Here is a 26,408-nt window from a genome sequence, read left to right as displayed (position 1 = left end):
TAATCTAAAGCGTCAGTTGCCACATATATTCACGAAAACTTCGCGTTTCGCAAGAACGAATCAGATTTATCGTCACGGTCACGGATGGTCCGGTATATTTGCTGATGCACAATACATACAAAGTGGTCTGTGTTCATTTCTTGCTACGCGTTAACACTGCAGCTAGCACTGCCAAACAAGGCAGCGTCTGCCTACTGATCCTTGAGAGGACGCTTCTGAATTCCACTAGGCGCCCCAACAGTATATGAACATTGCGAATATGTGAAGCTAGCAAAACAGCCACGAGTGCATCATCAGCATGGCATATGGCATGTCTCATGTTGTTACATGACACGCATTTCATGATTATCATGTTTAAACTAGTCACATACCTTCGTCATCTATCCACGTCCCGCAATACCACATTTGGTGTATGTGATGGTTGCGAGACGACCGCGAGCGCATCATGAGCGTAGCATGTAGTCATGTTCTTACACAACACGCATGTCATGTATATCATGTTTGCACAAGTCGTACATCTTCAGTGTACATTCACGTCACGTTATACCAAATTTAATGCATTTGAAGCTAGCAAAAAGACTATGAGCACGTCATGAGCGTGGCATGTAGCCATGTTCTTGCAGGACACATGTCATGATTTTTTCGTGAGGGCCCGTCACTTCAGTTACGTCACGTTATACCAAATTTAATGCATTTGAAGCTAGCAAAAAGACTATGAGCACGTCATGAGCGTGGCATGTAGCCATGTTCTTGCAGGACACATGTCATGATTTTTTCGTGAGGGCCCGTCACTTCACTTACGTCACGTTATACCAAATTTAATGTATTTGAAGCTAGCGAAACGACCATGAGCACGTCACGAGCGTGGCATGTAGCCATGTTCTTGCAGGACACATGTCATGGATTTTTCGTGAGGGCCCGTCACTTCAGTTACGTCACGTTATACCAAATTTAATGTATTTGAAGCTAGCGAAACGACCATGAGCACGTCATGAGCGTGGCATGTAGCCATGTTCTTGCAGGACACATGTCATGATTTTTTCGTGAGGGCCCGTCACTTCAGTTACGTCACGTTATACCAAATTTAATGTATTTGAAGCTAGCGAAACGACCATGAGCACGTCATGAGCGTGGCATGTAGCCATGTTCTTGCAGGACACATGTCATGATTTTTTCGTGAGGGCCCGTCACTTCAGTTACGTCACGTTATACCAAATTTAATGTATTTGAAGCTAGCGAAACGACCATGAGCACGTCATGAGCGTGGCATGTAGCCATGTTCTTGCAGGACACATGTCATGATTTTTTCGTGAGGGCCCGTCACTTAAGTTATACCATACCATGCCTGTTATACCATACTCATGTCATACCATACCTGTTTTGCGACATGTCATGTGAACAAAACCACCGCAGGAGCAGCAAGACGTTCAAATGTAAAACAACAATCATCACATACATGTGATCACTAGTCACTGTTGCTCGTCATACAGTCATGATATGCCATACCATTTTTCATATATGTCCCATTATCCAAATGGCCTGGAAACTAAATGTCGTAGTCAGACAGATAGATAGATAGATAGATAGATAGATAGATAGATAGATAGATAGATAGATAGATAGATAGATAGATAGATAGATAGATAGATAGATAGATAGATAGATAGATAGATAGATAGATAGATAGATAGATAGATAGATAGATAGATAGATAGATAGATAGATAGACAGACAGATAGATAGACAGACAGACAGACAGACAGACAGACAGACAGACAGACAGACAGACAGACAGACAGACAGACAGACAGACAGACAGACAGACAGACAGACAGATAGATAGATAGACAGATAGATAGATAGATAGATAGATAGATAGATAGATAGATAGATAGATAGATAGATAGATAGATAGATAGATAGATAGATAGATAGATAGATAGATAGATAGATAGATAGATAGATAGATAGATAGATAGATAGATAGATAGATAGATAGATAGATAGATAGATAGATAGATAGATAGATAGATAGATAGATAGATAGATAGATAGATAGATAGATAGATAGATAGATAGATAGATAGATAGATAGATAGATAGATAGATAGATAGATAGATGGACGGACGGACGGACGGACGGACGGACGGACGGACGGACGGATGGATGGATGGATGGATGGATGGATGGATTTATAAGCATGTGGTGATTTACCTGATGAATTCGACGAAATGGGTTGGCCCGACGCTGTGCACTGTAGTGACATCGACGTGAAAAACTCGCGACATATTTAAAAAAATGCCAGAGTGCATTTATGGCGCGTGTCTGTATTCCTTCCGATGAAACGACGTAACTAATTTCATTGCCTCCGTCTCCTTAAAAGAAAAAAAGCTGACTGCTCATACGAAAGCTTCCAACATTATGGTACCTTATACTTAGAGAGTCCACCATGATATGCTTATCACGTATAATACATGTGTCAAATGCGTAAGCTTGCTTGCATGCGTATGGTTATTAGCTTCACGGCACTGGATGGCGTGAGCACAGTGGCTTTCCTGGTGGCACAGTTTAGACCTCCACCAAGAAGCAAAGGCAGGCTGCTTTGTTTTCTCCTCGGGGGATATAAAAAAATAAGCTTGTCCTTTATCTGACTTGCTGCTGCACGGACAACGTGTCCGTCGAGCACCGAGGCATTACCACAAAGAAGCAAGCTGAGAATTCTCTTCTGAGGCACGTTCAGAGCGGGGAGCCTAGAAGGCTCATGGAGTGCATGGTCGACTGATAGCGCACGAAGTTTGCTTGGGCATCATTATCGTTACGTCAGGGTCACCTGACTAGGTGGTAGCGTGGCCCAGCCATTGAGCGCGGCAGATGCGCTTGCTCCGCGAAATAGGCGATGAAAAAAGAGGAAGATGACGGCACGGTGACATCAAGAAGCGCCGCTGGTTTTCAATATTTTGGGGCTGATGTTAGATTCACCTGGAAGAATTTCAGAGTATTGTATCTGTTTTCCGCCGCCGATATGATTGGCTTACTCGCGTCACCTGGCCTCGCGCGGCCATATTGGTGCGCGAGCGTTGAACGTGCAGCATGGCTGGGTTTTTGGCACTACCACAGTACTTAGAGGTGTTTTGTCGCTTTTATAACGTGTCATGCAAATGCGAGGAAGCATAACTTAGCAGGAACTGAACCTGACCAGGGAATATTGTAACAAATGTAGCAGCCTCACAACAAGGATGTTGTATTTACACTGTTGTTTGTTGTATTTACACTGCCCAAAGTGAACGACGCACAGCAATTAAGAACCGACGATCGGTAGCCCTCGTGAGCCTCAGCCTAGAGCACCCTCGTACTCTTTTTCTTCACGCGCATTGGCTGTTCGGTGAGTCTCGTGCGCATGCAGCGCCAGCTCGTGCATTGCGGCTGGCTTCATCGCTCGTAGTTGCGCCGTCAGCGTTTCTCTTCGTTCACGACGTCCGTGTTGTGCGGAGCATTGGCAATCTCTCGTGGCAATATCGTTTATTTTCGCATTCCGTGCACGAAGAACACCGAAGAAATGCCGTGGCTGCATAAAACTTATCACAAAGAATTCACCCCCTCCAAGAACACTGCTGAAACCTACACGACATCTGCAGGAAACGCTCTCATTCGACAAGATATTTCAGCTCATCTGTTCGCTCTGCTCAGTGAGTGAGAACAACATACCACACACTCTTCAGATTACATGGCTTTTTCTATTTGTATTTTTAAACAGACTGCGCATGCATTTTGAGTAAACGAGTCAGACACATACACAAATTGAAATATTATGACATAATCAATGTTTACTGGTAGAGCTTGACGGCGAATGTAGCACGATCATTTGGCGTGCCTCAAAACACTGGTGGCATTTCCGATGGAGGCGGAAATGTTGTAGGCCCGTGTGCTCAGATTTGGGTGCACGTTAAAGAACCCCAGGTGGTCGAAATTTCTGGAGCCCTCCACTACGGCGTCTCTCATAATCATATGGTAGTTTTGGGACGTTAAACACCACAAATCAATCAATCAAAACACTGGTGTGACTGATAGACTGCGTGTAAAATCTGGTGGACATAAAGTGGTATCAGAGGGTGTTCTTTAAGCGTATTTATTGTGAAAATTAGCATGCTAACACATTGTATTCCAGCGAGAGTACACTTGCAGTACGGTTCAGTAGCCGAGAATAGTCCAAATAAAAAATAGGTATACATTTTCGCCATGTATGACAATCCTTCTGGGGCCAGTTGGAACAGCTGAAAGTGTGACATAAAAATTGATCGTGGTAATTCACAGTCCGACCTTTTTTCTAATCGTCGTAATCTGGTAAAGACTTTTGACGTACTGCAACTGCTTAAAGTTCAAACAATGTTTGTTATGAACATTTATTGCTCGGCATGCTGGTTCGCGGCACTTTCTGTGCAAAATGTATATGTTTTCAAGTGAGATGCTGTGTTCCTTTAAAATATGCTGTAAAAATTTTCGGTCTGTGCTACTTCTGTCCAAAAATTTAAGAAGTACTGTGGCGAGAGAGTTGTAATAAGTGCGGACGAGGAAAAGAAAGTTGAAATCGAACGGAACCCCCGGCTGCTTACACGCTACCGACGTTGACAAGAATATTTTTATGTCGCAGTGCAGCAAAATTTTGAGAACACGCGTCATCTCGTCTCAGTTAAGTGCTCAGTCAGTTTCTAACCATTCACTTTTCTACGAATCAGTTATTACTGACAATGCATTCGCAAACAAGGTACGGTAGTAGCTACCGCACGCCCTTTGCCCGTACGTTGGGCTGGTTGCGTTCCAAACTGAGACCTAAATAGGTATATAACGTACAACTTCCAATTAACGTATACATACCACTCCTATCGTACATTTCGATAATCTGGACAAAGCGTTCCTCATAATCTTATGGTGGTTCTAGGACGTTAATTCCAACATATAAATCAATCGATCACTCGATAAGCTGGACATCAAGCAAGGTGCGCGAGTAAGGTATGATTCAGCCATCACTCGAAGGGCGCAATCGAGCGCTTTGAAGTGAACCTCAAGACCGACCGCACATTTAGCATATCGCAAAAGTCAGCACAAACACACAAGTTTCGCGTTGTGAAAAAGTAAATGGCGTCGAGCGTTAAGTCACTGAACACGTTCACATAACAGAACTGTGACACGAAACGAGACATATTTAGCCATGAAGATAGTGAACGATGCATGACGACATTCGCCGTACATTGCATTCACAATCACAACGCTTACCACACTACCCATTTAAAAACATTCATAACTCAAAATCACTTCTGATATCGCCTTGAAGAAACACGTATTCCAATTCCACCGGGGGCAACGTGTCATCGCGCTGTGAAGTGAACCTGAACAGCGACTACACATTCAGCAGACTTCACTGTTAGCGCCAATACGCAATACTCACCAAGTATATAAATGAATGGCGTTTTGCATAAAGTCATTAATTACATATACTACCGTACCGATTAAACACACTCGTGACAAATTGAGACTGATGAAGCCATGATGACTACGAAAAACTGCGAGCACATGGCGACACTCGCCACACATTACATTCACAATCCTGCTGCCTACTGCGCAGTTCATTCATAACCATCGATCACTCAGAATCGCTGCTAATACCCTCTTGAATAAACACATGCACACATTACAATTTTACAATTCAGGCGATCATGACAGGGCATCAGAGCGGAAAGGTCGCTCTGGTCACCACGCACACTATAGTAGCACTCCGGACAGCCTCGAAGGGAAGTGGCCGACGCGGCTGTTAATGAGGTTTTTCGTCTCCTGAGATAGTTTGCCAGTGTCCTGTCTAGTGACAGTACCTCCGACTTCCATTGCACGCTCTTTGATAATACTGGTAACATTACCGTTCGCTATGTGAATGCTTACAATGGTTAGCTCGTTTAGAGCCTCGAATATATCCTGTAGCGAAACTCTAAATTCCGGTACTTTCCCTCTCACCGCTCGGTCATTAATGTTGCGTATGAGTTGATGCATTTTTAAATCCAGGTGATTATGAGCTCTTACCATTGTATGGCCACTGCACCGGATCTTGCCAGCTGCTTTATGTCCCGTACAATGATTCGGTGTGCACAGAGAATGAAGTCTATTTATTTATTTTTTTAGTTTCGTCATTAAGACTTCGCCACGTCCACATACTGTTCGCCTGTTTTCTGAAAAAGATATTCGAGATCCGTAAATTACTACGTTCTGTGACCTCTACTAATAATTTCCCTCTGGCATTTTTAGAGCCGATGCCCCCTTACCCCACTACATGGTCTCCGGCCTGTTTCTTGCCTACTTTGACATTAAAGTCACCTATGCATGAGAATACTATGCGGTTTATGGCTGACTCTACGTCTTCATCGAAGCGTTCAACAAAATGATCACCATGGCTCGATGTAGGCGCCTGTAACACCTTCATGTTGTACCTTTTGTTAAACTTGGTTATGATACTTGCCACCCTCTCACTGATGCTATAGTATTTCTTAAGTTTCCAGGGATATTCTTGCGTATAAAGTACCCCACCCCTTGTTCTTTTCTGTCAATTAATGCAGGGAGCATATATGACGTGTCTGTTCTTCAGCACTGTACAAGCCTCACTTTTCCTCCCTTCGCTGAGCCCTATCAGATCGCATTTAACACCCTCTAATTCCTCGATTAACACAGCTATAGTAGCTTCACTTGGTAGTGTTGTAGTGTTGAACGTAACTAAATTCATATTCCTATGGTGGCCGGTCTGGACCCCGCGATTCTTAGCACCCTCCGCTGCGTCGCAGTTCTCACCGCCTCCTTGTACAGTTGCTTCACAGCCGCTGGGGAATGATGGCCAAGATTTGATTTGTACTTACATAAGGGCAGTAGTAGTCAAGTACTGCACCAGGGTGGCCGATTCTGCTCTGGTGAGGAAGTGCATTACCGGCAGGTGGTCGTCAGTGAGGCCAGACCTCAGACCTCTTCTTTATTTTTTCTTCTTAGCAAATCGTTTATCACACTTTTTCAGTAAATATACGACTCGGAACGGTCTGAAATCTGCATTTGAACCGAATTTTGTCATTGCATGTTAGCCTGCTGCGCTATCTCGAAGTAGAGGGTTCTGTTGCACTTTCTTAGCACTGTAGAATACAACCTGACAGCCTAGCAGCTCTCAACTTTACATGACTCGTAGCTCGCCTGGCCTTTCCTTAACTGTTTGAAAGTCCATATTCACATTATGTGAAAGTCCATATTCACATTATGAAAAAAAAAAACAGCGCTGTATCAAACTTCTGACCTTGCGATCAGCTTGGGCCGGCTTAGTGCTCGGATGACCCTCCTTTTCACGCGGTTACTATCTCCTAACTTCTTCCTGTCTCGCTCAATTTTGTTCACGATGTTGGCTTCAAATGTCCTCAATGTCGCCGTCTAGGTGATTTCGAGAGGTCGCTCTCCTACTTGGACGTTTTTTTTTTTTTCAACTCATGAGTTGCGCGCTCCTGTGTTCCAAACTGATCGGCTTCTTCTATATGATTGATACGTTGAGTGTATACGTCGCGTGTGGTTGGAGTGCATGACAAGCAAGCACAAAACGTTTTTAACTGCTAAAGAATAGAATGGCGCTGTCTGGAAGGCTGTATCTTAGTTCGTTGGCGTTTTGGAGTAGCAGTTAAAACTCTGGCATAAATACATATAGCGTGGGTCCTTAGCCGGGAGTCGGACAAACGTACTAGTATTTATATATATGGCTAGCCCAGTAACGTAGAATATGTGGATGAAAAAGTAAAAAGCTAATTCTTTCCACTTTTAGAGTGCGGCGAAAGGCAAGAAACTTCGTACGAAAGTAATGACGTGTTTCCATCCCTCACCTCACAGCGTCAGCTTTGATTTATCGACCCCGACTACTCTTGGCATCACACATACACAACAATAAGTCCATGTGACACTTTTCGCACTATTCCATAATACTTGCATTTGTAAATTGCCAAAACAAAAACAACGCGCTTGTAGGGTGCCATGCGCACTTGCGCAGCTGCCCAGTTCGTAAAGGTTGGCAGTTTTGAACCACTCACCCATTGCGCTTTTCACTGCTTTTGGCGCCTAGTGCAACTCTACGGTTCTGGCACGTAGTATTACAGCCTTAAGGCGTTTCTGTGTTTCTTTTCTTTTAAGCTAGCACTTCTATTGTCTGTCCAGCATTGATTTGAAGTGTCGTGTCTATGTTGAAAAAAAAACGCCATAAAAGACAGAAAAAAAAATAATTTGCGTAGCTACGTGGCAGATCACCTGCCGGCCACGCAGAGCGCCTGACCTGCATTCTCACTTGGGCCTCAACTTTTAGTATTATTTATTCACTTCCATCTATCTCTCATTCCCGCCCACGGACAACGATGCATTTTAGCTCGTACATAGGCCTGTTCAGTGGCCATTCGAGCTCGAAGTGGCCTTTGATATTTTCTTCAACCTACATTTCAAGGCACTAAATGTGCCGCGTGTTAGGGTGCAGTAACGCGGGGTTTCTATTACTTAGCGTGCTTTAAAAGAGGCTCGAAAGAATGAGCCTTTTCGTAGTCCGAGCAGTACCCCAAGTGGAGATCGCCGAAATAAAAACTGCTGGCTCTTGGACTTCGAAATTGTCCATCGCGTGCCGGTAGGCAATCTCGGAGTCCTACATTCGTGCCTCTTTTTCGGACATGCCTCTTTGTAGCACGAGATATCATTTAATCCGCACACGGCTTTTGGGATTGGCGAGTTGGTTCGGCGATGAATGGACGTGCTTTTTGAGGTCTCCGAATTTATTGCGCAGATAAGTGTTTTTGCATGCTACAAGCTTGTTTTTATCAATTGATAGGGCTGTAGTGTAAACCTTTCTTTTACTTATTACATTGTATGGCTGTTGGGGAGGGGGAGTCACATAGTATTTTTCTTGTTCGTGTGCTTTCTTTTTTTCTCCTTCTACCACCAGGGAGGGGGGGGGGGGGGTCAAGTACAACAACCACGTAAGTTTTGTAGTAGGGGTTAGACTGTTTTTTACTCAGGGCAGTTTTTGTCGTACTCCGCGTCCTGTAATTATCGAGTGGGATAAATCAGCTTCTCATGGACACTGGTGAAATTGTGTAAAAAAGACTCGCAAAAAAAGTCTCGGTGAAAAACACTGCGAATGTTCAGGATGCATAGTGGGCCTGAAAATGGCGGGTAGTACGAATGTTGATGCAGAGGAAGTGGCCGCCAAGTGTAGACAACATTAGGTCGAGGATAAAATAGAGAAAATTATGGTTGCGCACAGTGAACTGATGATGAAAATTGCCGAGCTGGAGACTGCGTTGCCGACAGAGCAAGATGAAAATGAAGGCCACGGGAGAAAGCCTTACGTCAGTCGAGGAGACATTAGCGAAGGGGAGCAAAGAAGCAGCCGATGGCGGGAACGACACTGATACTCAGAACAGCTGAGATGAAAGGGGAAACTGGTTCGAAAATAAACAGCTTCAGTCTGTTCAATAGTCACAAGACCCAGCTTCCGCGAAGTAGTTGTGGGGGTTGGAGGGAACAAATCAGCCGATGGCACAAGCGCAAGTAACCTCTAGGCGCGTCCAAATCTAGCAGAAAAGTCCCAGAACGTGGTAATCGCTGGGGACTCGAATTTAAATCAATGCGCAGAAGCAATCAAAAAGATAGAGGCGATGAGGGTTTCAATAGGTACGTTCCGAAGACATAAGCTGGAATGAGTGTTGAGGCAAGGAGGTGCAAAACTCGCAACTAAAGCTGATTGACAAAACCTCGCGATGATTGCGGGTGGTCTAAACGATGTATTGAATGAAGAATCGGCGAAAGGGGTCGGTGACATGCGCGCCATTTGCCCTCAGGTGCAGGTAGTGGTATGGAAAATACCGGAGGTACCGGTGCGTAACGGCAGCATGCAAAGAGCGCTTGTTGACGCAAACAAGGAGATATGGCAGAGGAGTCCATATAAAGGCTTTGAGGTAGCAGAAATAAACATAGAGGTGCATAGGTGGGGTGGTTTTCAACGAGGCAGAAAGAATTCACTTCGATAGGAGGCTAGATCATGAGGTGGGTTGGCTACTTACAGGACGCGCAGTAGCTTTTTGGGGGGCACGCTGGCCCTTCGGCGTTCAGCATAGCTAGTAACGAGGAAAACAACCAGGGGGACACTTTGACAGGTGGTATAGCGAAAAAACAGAGAAAGGGCCAAAAAAAAAAGACTAGGCGCGTGTTGAAATTAGTCACATTAACGTGTAGGGTGACACTGTTTACCATGAAATGTGGGACAGTCGATAAGTCAAGTCAGAAAAGCTTAGTGGCTGACGGAGCATGCGCTACACTGCGTTTACTACGTGTACGCACATGTTTTCACACCAGTAAGAATATAAAGAAAATTATATAAGAGTTAAGCAGAAAGCTTTCATTGATGGATGACGTGCATGACAATGCTACACAACAAAAGCCTGGTTAATGGGACAATTATGTTTTTACAGACAAAAAGTGACCACTGCCTTCCATCGGTAATTAACAATGTCCCACAAACGTTGAATACAATGTAAAAAACAAATCAATATTTTTAGTGAAATCATACAACGTTATATATAAGGCATGCTGTCTCCATTATTTTCAACGTCTGTCCTCTTCAAAGCGTTCTTAAATCCAAGCACATGGTTGCTAACGGTAACTCTGTTTTAAATACAGTTTAAGTACCGATGTGTGACAGTTCATGTGATAGTAATAGTTCTATGTAGTGGTACCACGGCCAGATAAACACCACTAGAGCTCCTCGCATGATCGGTAAACTACAGTGCCGTAGTTGTACACCTACCAACAACGCGCAAGTGCATGACCTGTGGGTCAGTAGTCGAGTATTTCAGCCACTAGACCACTGCCGTGGGGCTGTCTCAAGAGCAGGCGTGCTAGAAGAACGTGAACCCTTTTATGGCAGGAATTTTCAAACAAAGAACATACACACTCCAAAACTTTGTTTATTGGAAAAAAAAACTAAAACACGGATGCTCCCCTTACACAAAAGAAGCAGAACGTTAACATTCATTTTAGCAAGCAATAATTAAGAATAACAACGCGAATAGCTTTACAACAAAGTAAACACCAACACAAAAAAAATGAACATGTAGCGTGGCCGTGTGATTGGCCAAAACGGTGTCTCTTCAATTCGCTCCATAGCGCAGCAGCGTCATGAGGTTGCCGTTGTTCTGTAAGGGTTATTTCAGACGAAGACGCCCCGAATCCTTATCAGCTCTCAGCTCGAGGTATTGACGGCCGCACACTACATCGACAGTTACACGCAAATTTGCCTTGTGTCTTCGAGCTCAACCAATGTTTGCTGATTAAGCTGTACGTGGACACTGCTTCATTTTTCTATGGCGACACTGACAGAAAATTCGCGTCAACCATTACTGTCTTGTTTAGCAAAGTCTGTTGCTCAAGGGGTGGCGTGGTTTGCTCGACCAGAAAAGACGTGTTTGATGATGTGGTACGGTCAATCGGTCTGTCGAAAAGTGCCCATAGATGACGTCGTAGGAGCAGTGACAAGTTTTGAAGAGGGTCCCCGAGGGGACATGTGATCATCTCGTATTGCGAACTGTCAGCGCTGCTGTCTAGATGGAGCAAATCGTCAAGCCAGTGAATAAGAAATTAAATTGGCGCAGACCAGCGTAACAAGGGCCAGGTATGAGGTGGAACTTCTAATGATCATCCCATTTTTTTTTAATGCGAAGCATTTCTTAGCGAACTTGTGGCTGTTTCGCTAGCTTCGCATATACCATATTTGGTAGTACGTGACGCCAATGGACGATGTCCAAGCGTGATAATCATGACATGTGTGTCATGTAAAACGTGACTACATGCTACGCTCATAGCACGGTCACGGCCATTTCGCTAATTTCGCACATACCAAATTCCGTGTCACGTGACGTCAATAGACAACGAAGATAAAGCACACCTCCATACATGATAATCATGACAAGCAAGTCCTGTACGACATAATTTACGTCCGCCTCGTAATGCTGTGCTGATTTTAAAGTGGCATATTATCCTTCCTCATTATTGCTTTGCAAATCAACGATTCCCGCTGTACGTGGGATCTGCCAATTTTTTATTACAGATGCAGCATCTAAATCACCGCTTGTTCTTTCTAAAGCGAATGATAGCCGCGTTGCTGCTCCTGTATATATTATATACAGAATGTTCAAGCGAAGTGCACTCTCACGGTGGTCGAACTGAACTACACATGCTTCGGCTACGATAACTTTCGTCGTTTATGAGTGTCAGCCTGATCAAGTTGAACCAACGAGTGCCGATGCGACAGAATGAAAGGTTGAGAACAAGAAGCGATGAATTAGCGGGCACAATTTCGGAACGGCTCAGCTGTCCCAACCAAGGAGGTTATACTAAACTAGTATAAGCTCCTTGGTCCCAACGCTCGTATTCATTGCTTCCGTCACTCTTTCTCATAAGGCCTTGTGGTATAAATGAGTAAAACCGTTCTGCAGAAGAACTTGTTGCTGAGCTGGTTAGTGCTCGCGGTGCGCCGAAACCGGCCCGCTGCGCATCTGCGGAGAGGCAGGGCCAAGTTCGCGCACTGTCTGGCGAGGGAGGTCATAGCCCAACAATGTTCTTGATTTAACAACAACAACAACAACAACAACAACAACAACAACAACAACAACAACAACAACAACAACAACAATAATAATAATAATAATAATAATAATAATAATAATAATAATAATAATAATAATAATAATAATATAATAATAATAATAATAATATATTGTTATAGTTATTATTATTATTATTATTATTATTATTATTATTATTATTATTATTATTATTATTATTATTATTATTATTGTTGTTGTTGTTGTTGTTGTTTTAGGTGACTTGCCCGCTTAGTGTGGAAAGTTGTGGTGCTACAGTCACGATTTGGTTTTCTGTCTGAGTATAGTGTCCACTCGCCTTTTTTCTTTCTATAAATTTCTGTTGTCAGTCAGCACTTGGTGTGCTTCATTTGCCTTCCCTGTGCCGTCGTAAAATATGAATGAGCTAAATCGCAGTTACGAGCAAGGAACATGATAACTTCGTCCCGTCAACTTTCTCAAACGGTTACCTACAATATTTGTGCTTCATTTTTTTGCAGGGAGACATGGACAACCTCGAGAAAAAAGCGGTCTTCCTGACTGTTCATGACATAGGAAACAACCGTAAGAGTCTCTGTTTGAACTTCACTTTATCTCTGTTGCTAGACAACCTCTATGAGCAAACACAGTCAAGCTGTACGCATTTTCAAGGTTCGTTCTCGGTGAATGTTATCCAAAGATGTCCGCAGTGTGAACGATGACGTTTCAGCAGCTCATTCTATGTCAAAAGGAACACAGGATGCCAGGTCGACCTTTCAGGTTTATTTTAAAGTTTGATATAATGTAGCCTGATAAGTGGGAAGAAGAGATCCGCAATTGCATGGTTATCGTGGATTTTTTTTTATTCCAAGCACCAGGGATCAAAATTGTCCAAGAGGTCGAGTGCCACGCACTCCTTCTCTACTATTTTTTCCGGCTTCGATGATGAGTTGCAGAAAATAAATCTGTGTAGCTCAAACTTTATAGCTATGAAGAGCATGTTTTTTCTTGCATTTAGTTTGCCTTTTTTTTTCCTCTTGTGTCTTGTATTCATGTGCTGATTCACAAGTAAACAAGAATTACAGGGATGCCTATGCCGATGGGAAAAATGGGTCGTAAAAGAATACTTTAATGCAAAACCAGCCCACCGGCCTTCAACCCCGCCCACCGCCGCGAATTCTCCATGGCCCGCGTGACGTCGCAGGTGGAAGAAGCGGAGTCATCTACCGAAGTTTCAGCCGTGTCAAAGCGTCCTATTTGAGTGCCAAGCTGAAGAAAGCTGAATCATATTCACTTTATGCGCCGTTGACCACACAAAATAGACCCTCGCACGGCTAGCTCGTCGCTGCGAGCTCGCCAGTGATGCCTCACTCTCAGTCCGCCCACTGCGTGTAAAAATATTCTAATATAAATTAGGTGACGGAACAAACATGCTCAAATTTTGCCAGCTTACTTGTTAATGCACAAGAATTAACCCTCATAAAAGATTATGCTGGAAAATTTCATGTCATGGCCTTTTTGGTACACACAAAACTAAGCAATTATCTAATCACACGTTTTGCAATCCGATGAATACTTTCATGGCTGGAAATAATAGTCCAGCTTCGTTGCTTCAAATTAATCTTACCAAATCGAATAAATAAGCAGGGCACAACAATCAGCGTCAAGGCATGCAATAATCAGCAGCATGCATTTGGTCGCGTCATCATCTTTTCGAATTTTGACAAGAGTTAGCTTAATAGAGCACCCTGAATATAGAACGTCTAACTTATACCTGTAATCTCAGTAGAAATTTGTTCACATCTACACTGCACACTCTTTATCAAGTACCAGCAGTCTAAACGAGACCGGAAAGGTAACGCATACATATTGACAGTTTGTCTAGCCGGCACAAACTGTAGGCCTGTACCCATCCCGCTTTGTCGTCGTTGTCTCAGCACCTCATCTCATGGACGTTACTCAAACGGGTCAGATATATTTCATCTCGGATCCCGGCATCTTATAGGGTCGACTTAATAGATGTCCGACCTACAGTTTGTCTCACCTACAGTGCGTCCTAGATAACCGGTGTATAGATCGGTGTAAGAAAAAATTAATCGTACGACACCTTTTAATATCTGAGGCTGCAGAAACTTATAGAACACACATATTGTTTGACCATGCAAACTCTCACAACATGTTACATTCAGAAATAATTCACAGAAAAATTCACATGATACACACAAAAATTCGAGCTCGCGAATACTGAATCATCAAGCAAACCATTACGCCACAACATGCTACGGCACGGGTAGTAAATTAACGGGGTTTCATAGGCACCAATGGGTCATTGCACGCTCTGACGTATTAGTGTATGGGAGGCCATTGTTACGGGTGCAACTTGGACTGATACATAAGCACTTTTAAATGCGAAGCATTTGTTAACAAACTTCAGCAAAATTGAGTGCATGTATCTATCTATCTTGCCCCCTACGACTTTTAGCTCTCCTGGTCGTTTCGATACCAGGTGTCAATACCAAAATTGGTATAGCATAACATGACTTCACGACGAGCATACATTACTAGTCACAATATAAAAACGTGACATCTATGTCATAAATATTATGATTAACATTTCAAAGTCTTGCTGCCCTTGCAGTAGTTTCCTTCACATGGCATATTGCAAAACTGGTATAGTATGACATGACTGCATGGTAAATATAAGTGACAGACCCTAACGTAGAAATCATGACATGCATGTCATGTAAATATATGACTACGCACCACGCTCATGGTGCGCTCGCCATTGTTTTGCTAGTTTCACGTATACCACATTTGGTCTTACGTGACGTGAATAGATTATGAAGGTACATGACACGTCCGAACAAGACAACCATAGCATGCGTGTCATTTAAAACATGACTACACGCTACGCGCATAGTGCGCTCGCGGTCGTTTTTCTAGCTTCACATATATGAAATTTGGTGTTACGTAACGTGAATGAATGTATATAGTACATGTCTGGTGCAAACATGATAATCATGACACGTGTGTCATGTAAAAACATGACTACATGCCTCGCTCATGATGCGCTCACGGCCGTTTCCCTAGCTTCACATATACCAAATTTCACGTTACGTGGTGTGAATGAACGACGGAGGTAAGTGACGCATCCAAACATGATAATCATGGAATGCATGTCATGTAAAACTTGAGTACACGCGACGCTCCTAGTGCGCTCACGGTCGTTTCGCTTGCTTCACATTTACCAAATTTGGTGTTATGTGACGTGTATGGATGAGTAAGGTATATGACTGGTGTTAACATGATAATCACGACACGCGTGTCATGTAAAAACTAGACTACATTCCACGCTCCTGATGCGCTTACGTCCGTTTCACTAGCTTCACTTATACAAAGTTTGGTATTACGCGATGCGAACAGACGACGAAAGTAATTGACACGTTCTAACATGATAACCATGACATGCATGTCATGTAAAACATCCCTACATGCTACGCTCATAGTGCGCTCGTGGTCGTTTCGCTATAGCTTTGCATATCCCAAATTTGGTGTTACGTAACGTGAATGGATGACTAAGGTATATGACCACTGCAAATGTGATAACCATGACATGCGTGTCATGTAAAAACATGACTACATTCCACACTCATAGTGCGCTCACGGTAGTTTCGCTAACTTCACATGTACCAAATTTGGTGTTACGTAACGTGAATGGATGACTAAGGTATAGGACCACTGCAAATGTGATGACCATGACATGCGTGTCATGTAAAAACATGACTACATTCCATGCTCATAGTGCACTCACGGTAGTTTCGCTAACTTCACATGTACCAAATTCGGTGTTATGAGACGTGAATGAATGACTAAGGTATATGACTGGTGGAAACACAATAATTTATTTATTTTATTTATTTACAATACTGCCACTCTCATCCGAGAGCATAGCAGGAGGGCATACAAATGTGTGTACAAGAAACATGTGAATCTGCAGGCTTGATTCATGAGGAAGAACAAAAAATAACATATGCACACAAAGACAGAATAATTGCACAACTTTACGCATAAACACGCCTATATTACAAGCTGTAGTAACAAGAAGAAGAAATAAACCAAAGAAAGAAGTCCATCGAAAAGGTAAGAATTCTTCCAATACAAGGCTGCAGCAACGAAATACACAAGAAATTAACAGATTTGTAAGTTGGAAATGCTACACGTGTGCTGTTCGGTTAGCGCAACAATAAGTGTTATTTCTACACTGAATAATCTAGCATTTCGACGAACTTAGATGACGAGTCAGTGCTTGTTATCACAGGGTCGAGTTTATTCCACTTGCGTATTGCCATGGGAAAGAATCATGGCATGGCATAATCATGGCATGCGTGTCCTGTAAGGACATGACTACATGTCACCCTCATGATGCGCTCACGACTGTTTCGCTAGCTTCACATATAACAGATTTCATATTACGTGACTTGAATGGACGATGAAGGTAAATGACACATCCAAACTTGATATACATGATATGCGTGTCATGTAAATTATGACTACACTCATAACGCGCTCGCAACCGTTTCTCGAGCTCGACATATCCCAAACTTGGTATCACATGACGTGTATAAACTACGAAGGTAAATGACACGTCCAAACAACATAATCATCACACGGAAGCCATATACGGCATAATTTACGTCCGCCTCGTAGTGTTGTGCTGATTTTGAAGTAAGATACGTAAACCTTCCTCATTCGTGCTTCGCATATCATTCATTCGCATTGTACGTGGGATCTGCCTATTTTTTTATGTCATTCGTGAATATATCTAGGCACAGTGGCATAGAAGTAGTGCAAAAAAATCGAAGACAAGAGTGTGAACTCTCAAACTTTCGGCGCACTTCGATACGATTAATATGACTGTATACAGGAAATTAGCGAGCTACATCAACACAGCTGCATTTGCGTGCGCACTTGACAGGGGTGTGTTTGTGGTATAGAGTGTATAGCCTTCTCGTGTTTTTTACGTATACATTCCTTCAATTATTTTATATGAGAGTTACTGAGAAGCGTTCCGTACTGCACAACGTTTTACTGCAGCAGTCATGAACCTTTCGCTACTTACAAACAAATATGCTGGACGGCTTACGGTTTTGTGGGCGAACGCAGTCTAGTGGCAGTGGCAGCAAAAGAAAGCTTCAAAGTACACTTTAAACCCTTTTGTCCCAATCACTGACCAAATATTTGTAAAATATTTTATTCTTAGCTGCACACAACATTACCAGTGTTAGTCCTTAAGGACCCTTACATCAAATTTCAAAACTGAGATATGCCCTTCATTGGCTTGCTTGGTGTGCGTAGGTTATTTGGCCAAATTCGAATCTCGACCGTCGCATGGAAATTATTTTGTTTTGACGGTAAACAAAGAGAGCTTAATAGAAAATGCCGTGTCCTTGCGACATCGACACTAGTGCTACGTGTTCGGTGTGATACATTCCACGCATACCATCTTGAGTGACGATGCTGTAGTAGTGATGACGTCTACTGTCCGAGTCTTCTTATCCTGGCGCCGACTAGTGCCAAAATCTGGAAACGCACTCACTCGTCTTGTCTGATCTTCGTCGCACCACTTTGAGTGGTTTTGTGAAATTACCAAGATCCAAACCTTCCATAAAAAATCAGCGAAGTATAAGAGCTTTATTGAACGTGTGCTCGCCAGTCAGGATGTCGAGAAATCGTTGTGAGTGGGAGTCATCTGCTTCGGAGCGGGTAAAAGCGCAATGAAGGTGTCTTTTGATTACGCGTATGTCACACGCCAACACGACCACAATCTATTGAAATGAAGTAGCGTATACACAGATATGCTAAGAAGTAACACGCAGATATCGTAATTAATAGTGAATTTCAGTTCACCCGTATACTTCTTTGTGTATGCGTAGTACTGGGTTACCGCCGCCGCCACCATGAGGGGCCGGATAGGTGGGGCAATCTGGAAGCGCAAAGAAGAACCTGGCAGCAGGTTCTCCACTGGTGTGCATTTCCATGATCTCTTGCATATACCTGAATGCTGTGCACGCCACACACAACAATACACCTAATTTAGATGCACAAGCGAGCATGCCCGAAGCGTGCATACTCGGGCACTTCCTTATTGCTGCTTAGAATGGCGGCCATTTTCGGGATCACCATTCTTGAAATGGTTAATCCAAGCAAAAATGATTCGTGATATCGCGAATATCTACTAGACATACGACGAGTCGTACATTTCGGATATTCCAGACATCCATCAGATGTTCACGAATGTTTCACTCGACATCCCTCTAGAACAGCCAACATGGACATTGTCAGGCCTTTCAAAGAATATATATATATATATATATATATATTGCTTCTTTGTACATATAGCTAGTGCATATTAAAAAAATCCTTTCACGTTAACATGCCCACACACCTCAGAGGCCCGTCTTTTTTCGGCGGGAACATTTCTGCTGCCAATGAATTCTAAAGAAAATGAAGTACAAGCGAGCTTTCAAGAACAAATAAATATTTAATATCAGCATATATCAAGACTTAGAAACACATAACTCACAGTCCGCAGCCACAATTGTGAAAGTGTGTACGTAGCCTTACAAAATTTCAGTGTTCAATGCCCTTCCGCCTTTAAGTGCAATGAGTTCTTAGGCTTCCAACGATTGCTTCTTTGCGGGTTGATTAAATTATTAGCAACACACCCACTCGTGCAAGTTTATGGCAATGTTATTCTAGTAACCGCAATACGAGCATACGGACAAGCACAGGAGAAACACTATTGGGTGTGGCACACGCTTCTAAAGTAGATAAGTAGTAGTAAGTGATTATTAAAAGAGAGAAAAGAAGAGAAAAGCGAGCCCCGTAACTGTCTGCGTCATAGTGTCACACCTTAACAGTGACTCACGAGGGATGAGGGTAAGGAGGGATTAAAAGGGATTGGGAGTAACAAAATGCATAGGGATAAATATAGGGGCAGGGACAGAAAGATCCACATACGAAAATAAGAAGAAGATAGGAAAGATGGACATGATCGCAAGAGTCCGAAGACGGGGCACCACTCAGGGAGAGCTTCACGGCGTCAGGAGATGGCATAGGGCGAGCCAGTCGGCTAGAGCTGGGCTGTCGTCGGAGATCGCGTGGGCACAACTGGTCGGCCCAAAATTGAGCGAGTGAGTCCTAAATAAGGTGCAGAGACACTGACTCCGTGCTCGTCAATCGGTTAATAGCAAGGAATATGTGAGCAAATGAAGAACTGGAAGCATGTCAGGTGTTAGCAGGGCTTATACAAATGATGGGCAATAGTTAACGCATGATAAAAATAGATAAATGTTCGATGTTATACGTAAAGAACATATATATAACATGTGGCCTTATCTGTGCCGTGCGAGTGAGCGGGGTTGCTGCTGCTTGCCACGATAATCTCTGCCAAAAACAGTCGTGGGCTTGTGCCACACTTCGGTGTTTTTTGTAGAAGAGCCATCGTTTATAACTTCGCATATTGCTGTGGATGTCTACATGGACGCACTTGAAAAAAAAAAATCTGCCTTCAGCTGCTCGGACCCTCGGAGACTGGCTCAGCATACATACGTGCGACGCGACACAAACACCCTCCTTTCCCATGCTCCTACCCTCAGTGCATGCCACTGGCCAAGCAAGTTTCGGGACAATAGGCACAATGGCACACATTTTTTCCCAAAACATCCAGAGGAGCACGGCTAGCTAAACGTGTACGTTTGAGGAGTCTGAGCAAGTGCGGTGCACTGCTTGTTGAGAAGTGTCCAGGATGGCGCATGGAAGTTTGCCTACATGATAACTGCTATGATAGGCTCAATCCACATTTTGTCAGTTCACATGCGATAATAATAACACTAAATACATTCTTTTTTATGACCTATGATACACATATCGAATCAACCAGATTGTCTTGGCTCAGGAAGAAAAATTATTTGGCACCCTGGCATGAAATTCTTGCGCCGAAGTTTGAATTTTATAGTAGCTTCTTTAACGAAATTTTACAACATTGTCACACAGGATTTTGGAGATCTCTATATACTTCCACTAAATTCTAAGTTTACAATAATTGATGAGCAAATGCACATATCCTTGGCATGTCCTTATATGGACAGCTAGTCAAGGTTGAAAACTTAATGTCCGGTCAGACATCTAGTTCGGACGTCCAGAGGAGAGCCGCACGGGACATGGATTTTCACAGTACGTTCATTGGATACTCGTGTTGGATATCAATACGGCCAGACATTTTGTATTCACGATGGACAGTCAGTGTACATCCGTGGTAACTTGGGAGTCGGCATTTTGTACGTCGACGACAGCACTGATAATGACGAGGCATGTGTGCGCCTAGCAGACAAAATAATTGTGGAGCAGCATGGCCTGACGTCACTCTTTTCTGCGGACAGCTGTGGCGCAGTCTCCCCGCCGTGGTGGTTTAGTGGCTAACGTACTCGGCTGCTGACCTGCAGGTCGTGGGATGGAATCCCGGCTGCGGCGGCTGCATTTCCAATTAAGGTGGAAATGCTGTAGGCCCGTGTGCTCAGATTCGGGAGCACGTTAATGAACCCTAGGTGGTCAAAATTTCCGGAGCCCTCCACTATGGCGTCTCTCATAATCATATGGTGGTTTTGGGTCGTTAAACCTCATATATCAATCAATCAATTCGTGGCACGATCTGGAGGTGACCACGAGGTAGTGCCACTGGTAGGGCTTCCAGCGCTAATAATTGTGGGACTGCCAGTGGTTTTGAAACATACTAGATATCAAAGATATGAACCAATAAAAATAATATCGATTCGCCCCTCCGTTGCGTTATCGCAAAAATCTTGATATGAGTAGATTTGATGTCAGTGATTTTTTAACATTACACACCTTCTTCTCACCTGAAAGCCGAAAAAAAGGTGTTGCCTTATTCTAGCACATTATAAAAAGCAAGCCTTCTGTACCAGCACGTGCTACTGCTATTGCAATCTTAAGCCTAGCTAAAACAAGTGCATTCATGTAAAATTGCCTTCACATTATCGAGTTATAGAGTCTAATTTTGTTGCAGAGCTATACGCAGATAATAAAAGACAGCACATGGTCAAAGAAAGATACCATTTTTGGCCCCAGTTCGATTTTCTTATTGCGCACATACAAAGCAGATGGGCCTCGGTGCTGCATTCATCACTACTAACTTAAACTGCTGAATTATTATATATTGTCGAAATAAAGTGAACTTAGAGTGGCCATTCAGTAATCGTAAGGGTGTTTAACTGTTTCTGAACTTTTCAAGTCAATCAAGCAATGTTATTACAAGGTGCATCTATATCGGCGCCCGTACTGGACTCTGGCACTTGTATGTATAGTGTTCAACTCTCATCTCTATAACGACGAAGCGTCGCGTGCGAAAGAGCACAGGCGACATCTGCAGTTGAAAACACGCCACATCTGAGCATGGGCGGCTTCAGTGATGTGCCTTTTTTGCGATAATGATCTCTGTTTATCACCACGGATGAAACATTCGCTTTTGCTGTCGAAAGCGCTCTGAACAATTTAGCAAAAAAACAAAAAGCATGAAAAAAAGACGAAGAGAAATCGTTGTCGCTATGATATGATATCACGAAGCGAGAGTATTAAAAGGTGCATATCGGGGCAATCACTGGTTTCATTTTTTTTTCTGTCCTATACTGTTGACAGCGTTTCTATGGCCAAAGCAGTCATCGCGGCTGCGGTGGAAGGAAACTGCAAGGCAGGCCCATCACTGGCACCGCGCATGCTCAGATGTGGCACATTTGCGACTGCAGATGTCAACCGGCTTGTTTCGAGCGTGACACTTTGTTGTTATAGACATGAGAGTGGAGCATTCAACATTCGAGGGGAGTCTAGTGTGATTCACTTATGCAGATAATAATGTTCACACTTAAGTTTTGCTTACCATAAATTTTGAAGAATAGCGTAAACAGTATCCAGAAATCTAGAACACCTCCTAGAAGCTCTACTACCTGTGCTTGATTCTCGCAGAATGTTGTCACTAATAGTATAACGTTAGATTAAAAATATATGTACACTTCATTGCAAATAACTTGCTTTCTTGTCCGAAGATTTTTGTTCTTCATCATTACCACATTATTTTATGTCCTCTTGAGAATGAAGGTATCTTGACTAATCACTCATCGATACTATCCAGAGTTTCTATAACTATTTTTGTGTGTTTGTATGTGTATAGCCAGGATCATTCTAGTCGCGCACGCTCAAGTTTCTATGTTATACATGAATGTAAATGATACTGCTCGCAGCTGAATCTGTCAGTCGCTCCTAGCTAGCCCGAAACCACATCACACTGCTACCAAACAGTGCATGCTTGTTTTAAAGTCGGCAACAAATGCAAATATTTTGCACCGATGTCGATGAATGCTTCAGCATCATGAAGTATGTAAATATAGTTATGTACGTACGTTTTTACATCTCCAAAATATCTCGGCAAATGTGAGATGCACTTTCAGTGATGAATGCCGATGTTGAAAACAAACATACTGCGGATAAAAACTCGTGCGTAGGCATCACACTTCTCGAATTTCGCTAGTTGGTACATACTGAATTTGAAAGAAGAAACAGCTTTGGGAACAGGACGGAGATGGGTCACCTTCCGGTACACCTGCCACACGCAAGCACAGGGCGAAAGAGTGAATTGGGGACACTCTAGAAACTCTCCTTGAGCGCACTGACTCTGACCCGTCAAGAGAGTCACCTCTAAAGATAGCCGAATAAGTGGCAGGTCAAAACTCTACAAAAAAGAGACACGTATACTCTTTTTTTTTCTTGAAGTGTAAAAGTTGTGATCGAAAAAACTATTGTGAGTGAGTGGTCGGCTGTCATATAAGTAGGAAGGCGACATGTTCAGTAAACGAAACATCCACTGTACTTTAGCCGGACCTCTTAATTCAAGCCAATGACACAGGTCATTCACAGTGAAGCCTGATCCTTTACAGACTCGTCGTTCCAAGACTTTGTGGATCACCCGTGCATGGCCGAGATCAAGCAGAGGTCCGTCTTCATACATGTAGACGTGCCTGGACAGGAGGACAATGCCACAGAACTCCCCAGCGAGTGAGTAGCCCTCCTCTCCTCTCTGAGCAGGACCGAACACGTGGCTATGGTGAATACATGAGTGGCCAGTTTCAGAGTTGCCTCACATTTAGAAGTGTGCCACCTTGGGCTAGTTGGTATGACATGACGATAGTTATAGTGTGAGAACAGAACGACAACACAGAGACAACAAGGACACACAAGAATTTCGTGCGCTGTTCTCTGCATCGTTCAAATTAATCAGCCTCACCAAATTTACAAACCCCCTCAAAATGCGGTCATCAATTGAATGTAGAGTTCAGCATAAAAAAAGGTATGCGGCATGCTCTCAGGAAGTTGTCCATAGGACCCCTCTTTCCTGTGGTGCTTGCTATGTCGGAATGACCGGAAGGTGTCTGAACGATCGACTGAGAGAACACGCTAACAATTTTAGAAACGGGAAAGATGGTTTTCTTTCTCAGCACTGCACTGAGTGCAACTGTGCACCCCTTTTCAAGGATACAGTCACGCTGTACAAGCACAGGGATGAGCGCACCCGAGTCATTATTGAGGCTGGGCAGATGGCATGCGAACAGGTGTCATGCATTAGCAAGCCTTCCGTGTCTCTGTCCGAGAAGAAACTAAGGTTCCTTGCAGGTTTTGGTGCGCGCAAGTAGTTATGTTACTTTTACTTTCCTGTTTCATTTCCTTGTAGACTTTTTTTGCCTTATTCTTCCCCTACTCATTTATTGCTCTTTGTGCCACATGGTTTTTGTCAAATGGTTTACTGTCTCCTCTATATGACAATAGTTATAGCGCGAGAACAGAATGACAGCACTGTTGGTATAGCATAACTATTGTCATGCCATACCAACTAGGCCAAGCTGCCACACTCCTCTATACGTTTTCGCGCTCTGCGCAATAAACTCAGGAGGAAGTTAGCACTCGTGTCCTTCTCGTCTCTGTGTCGTCATTCCGTTCTCCCACTATAACTATCGTCTTGCCACACACATTTGAAAACATTTCTCGTCCCACAATACGTGTGAGGCCGGTGCGCTTATAATCGCATAAAGTCTTAATTTCTAGAGCCCATCCGCGACAGCATGGCTCATAATCATATCGGGCTTGTGGAACATTACCTCCCAAGAAACTTCAAATATAGTAGTAGTAGTAGTAGTAGTAGTAGTAGTAGTAGTAGTAGTAGTAGTAGTAGTAGTAGTCAGTTATGTAACTAGGATTTTCTTCGGGAGGGCAAGGCCTAATTGTTCGGCAAAAAGTGTTTTCATGGGAAATAAAAACAAAGTTGACCGGCTATATAGAAGATGCATAATTATTAGAATAAAATTAGAACAAAGTGGAATGCAGCAAAAAAGCCAGTTGAGTTTATCAGTGATGGAAAGCAAATTTTGATGCAGCAGTAAACTAGTGCATGTGCACCAGAAAGAATGCTTTCAGACCGAATAATCTCGAACAAAAACTCCCACACAGACTCAGTAACGAGAAAACAAGTGACAAAAAAATAGGGGAGGAATGCAAGAGTACAGGTCGTCCACTTACACATGTGCAGCAAAAAAAGTATTGTTTTCTCTGCCGAGCTTCTCACACTATGTCTTAATAACAGGCCTGGGAGAAGAATGGGAGCAATATTATGGCAGTAATTTTTAAACAAGGAGCACACGAATTCGGGAAAGCAATTTTATTAGACAACAAAGAGCTAAAGCATGGTTGCTTCCCTCACACAAAAGAGGCAGGACGTTAACACTCATTTTAGAAAGCAATTTTAAAGTATGGCATTGCCAATTGTTTTACCCCAGACAACACTCGATGTCCTGAGGTCGTCCTCATATGGTACAATCATCCTCGCACTTAGTACTTACTGAGGACGACACAAGCTGGTTTGACCCGTAAACGTCTTTTCGAGTGCTTTCTGGGGACAACAATTGGTCCGGAAAAGGTCCTGTTAAGGATATTTTGGGAATGACAAAAGCATTGCACTGAGCACTTAGGTATAATTCCTCAAGACCTTTGCGCACCAAGTAGATGCATTTCATACGTGAAAACTTTCTCCACACGTTTGCTTCTGACAGTCATGAAGTTATTGTATATTTTCGCCTCGTTTGTTTTTTTTTTTTGCAGGAAATTTTCAAATTATGCATTGCGCCTAATGAGACACGCATAATCAATTGGCTTAATCATTATAATCATATACGCCAACATAATCATTATATGCCGCTGTAGCGTGTAATAACAAACTAGCAGCTGGCAACCACTAACTACGCGGCACCATTCTAGATGGTCAAGTAGCCAAGCCATCCCAAGCCAACTGACTGTCAAAATGGCAGCGGCAGCTCTGTCAGGAAATGTGCAGTGGACCAGAGAAGGTTCATGTCCTTTGTTGTTTGTGTGCATTGTTAAAAGTGAGATATGTGTGAGAGTGTAAGTCGTAGGTGACGACGGGAGGTAAATTGCCGTGTTGATGGGTGCACTGGGCTGCTCAACGTTCAGACTGATCATGGATGCATTGTCACCAGCCGACCACAGTCAGGTGTGGTTCGAAGCAGCCTGCAAAAACAGCCAATCGCGATCAACAGGCTTCGAAGCAGCCTGGTCCCAACGTGAAAGGATCGACTTCTGCATCTGACACATGGCCCGACCTCAAGTCAAGT

General features: G+C 43.2%; 1 protein-coding gene across 10 annotated transcripts in view; it reads left to right on the top strand.

The window, feature by feature from the left end:
* LOC142777415 (uncharacterized) overlaps nucleotides 1-26,408 on the top strand; it is a 498,660-nt gene that overhangs the window by 350,450 nt on the left and 121,802 nt on the right. For all 10 annotated transcript variants that reach the window (XM_075881769.1, XM_075881776.1, XM_075881775.1 and 7 more), the window contains 2 exons: nucleotides 13,182-13,245; nucleotides 23,667-23,784. In XM_075881769.1, coding sequence (XP_075737884.1) covers nucleotides 13,182-13,245; nucleotides 23,667-23,784 — 182 coding nt within the window. The remainder of the gene's footprint in view (nucleotides 1-13,181; nucleotides 13,246-23,666; nucleotides 23,785-26,408) is intronic.

This window comes from Rhipicephalus microplus, chromosome X (assembly GCF_043290135.1).
Source record: "Rhipicephalus microplus isolate Deutch F79 chromosome X, USDA_Rmic, whole genome shotgun sequence".
Taxonomy (NCBI): Eukaryota; Metazoa; Arthropoda; class Arachnida; order Ixodida; family Ixodidae; genus Rhipicephalus; species Rhipicephalus microplus.
This window is presented reverse-complemented; position numbering and strand designations above follow the sequence as displayed.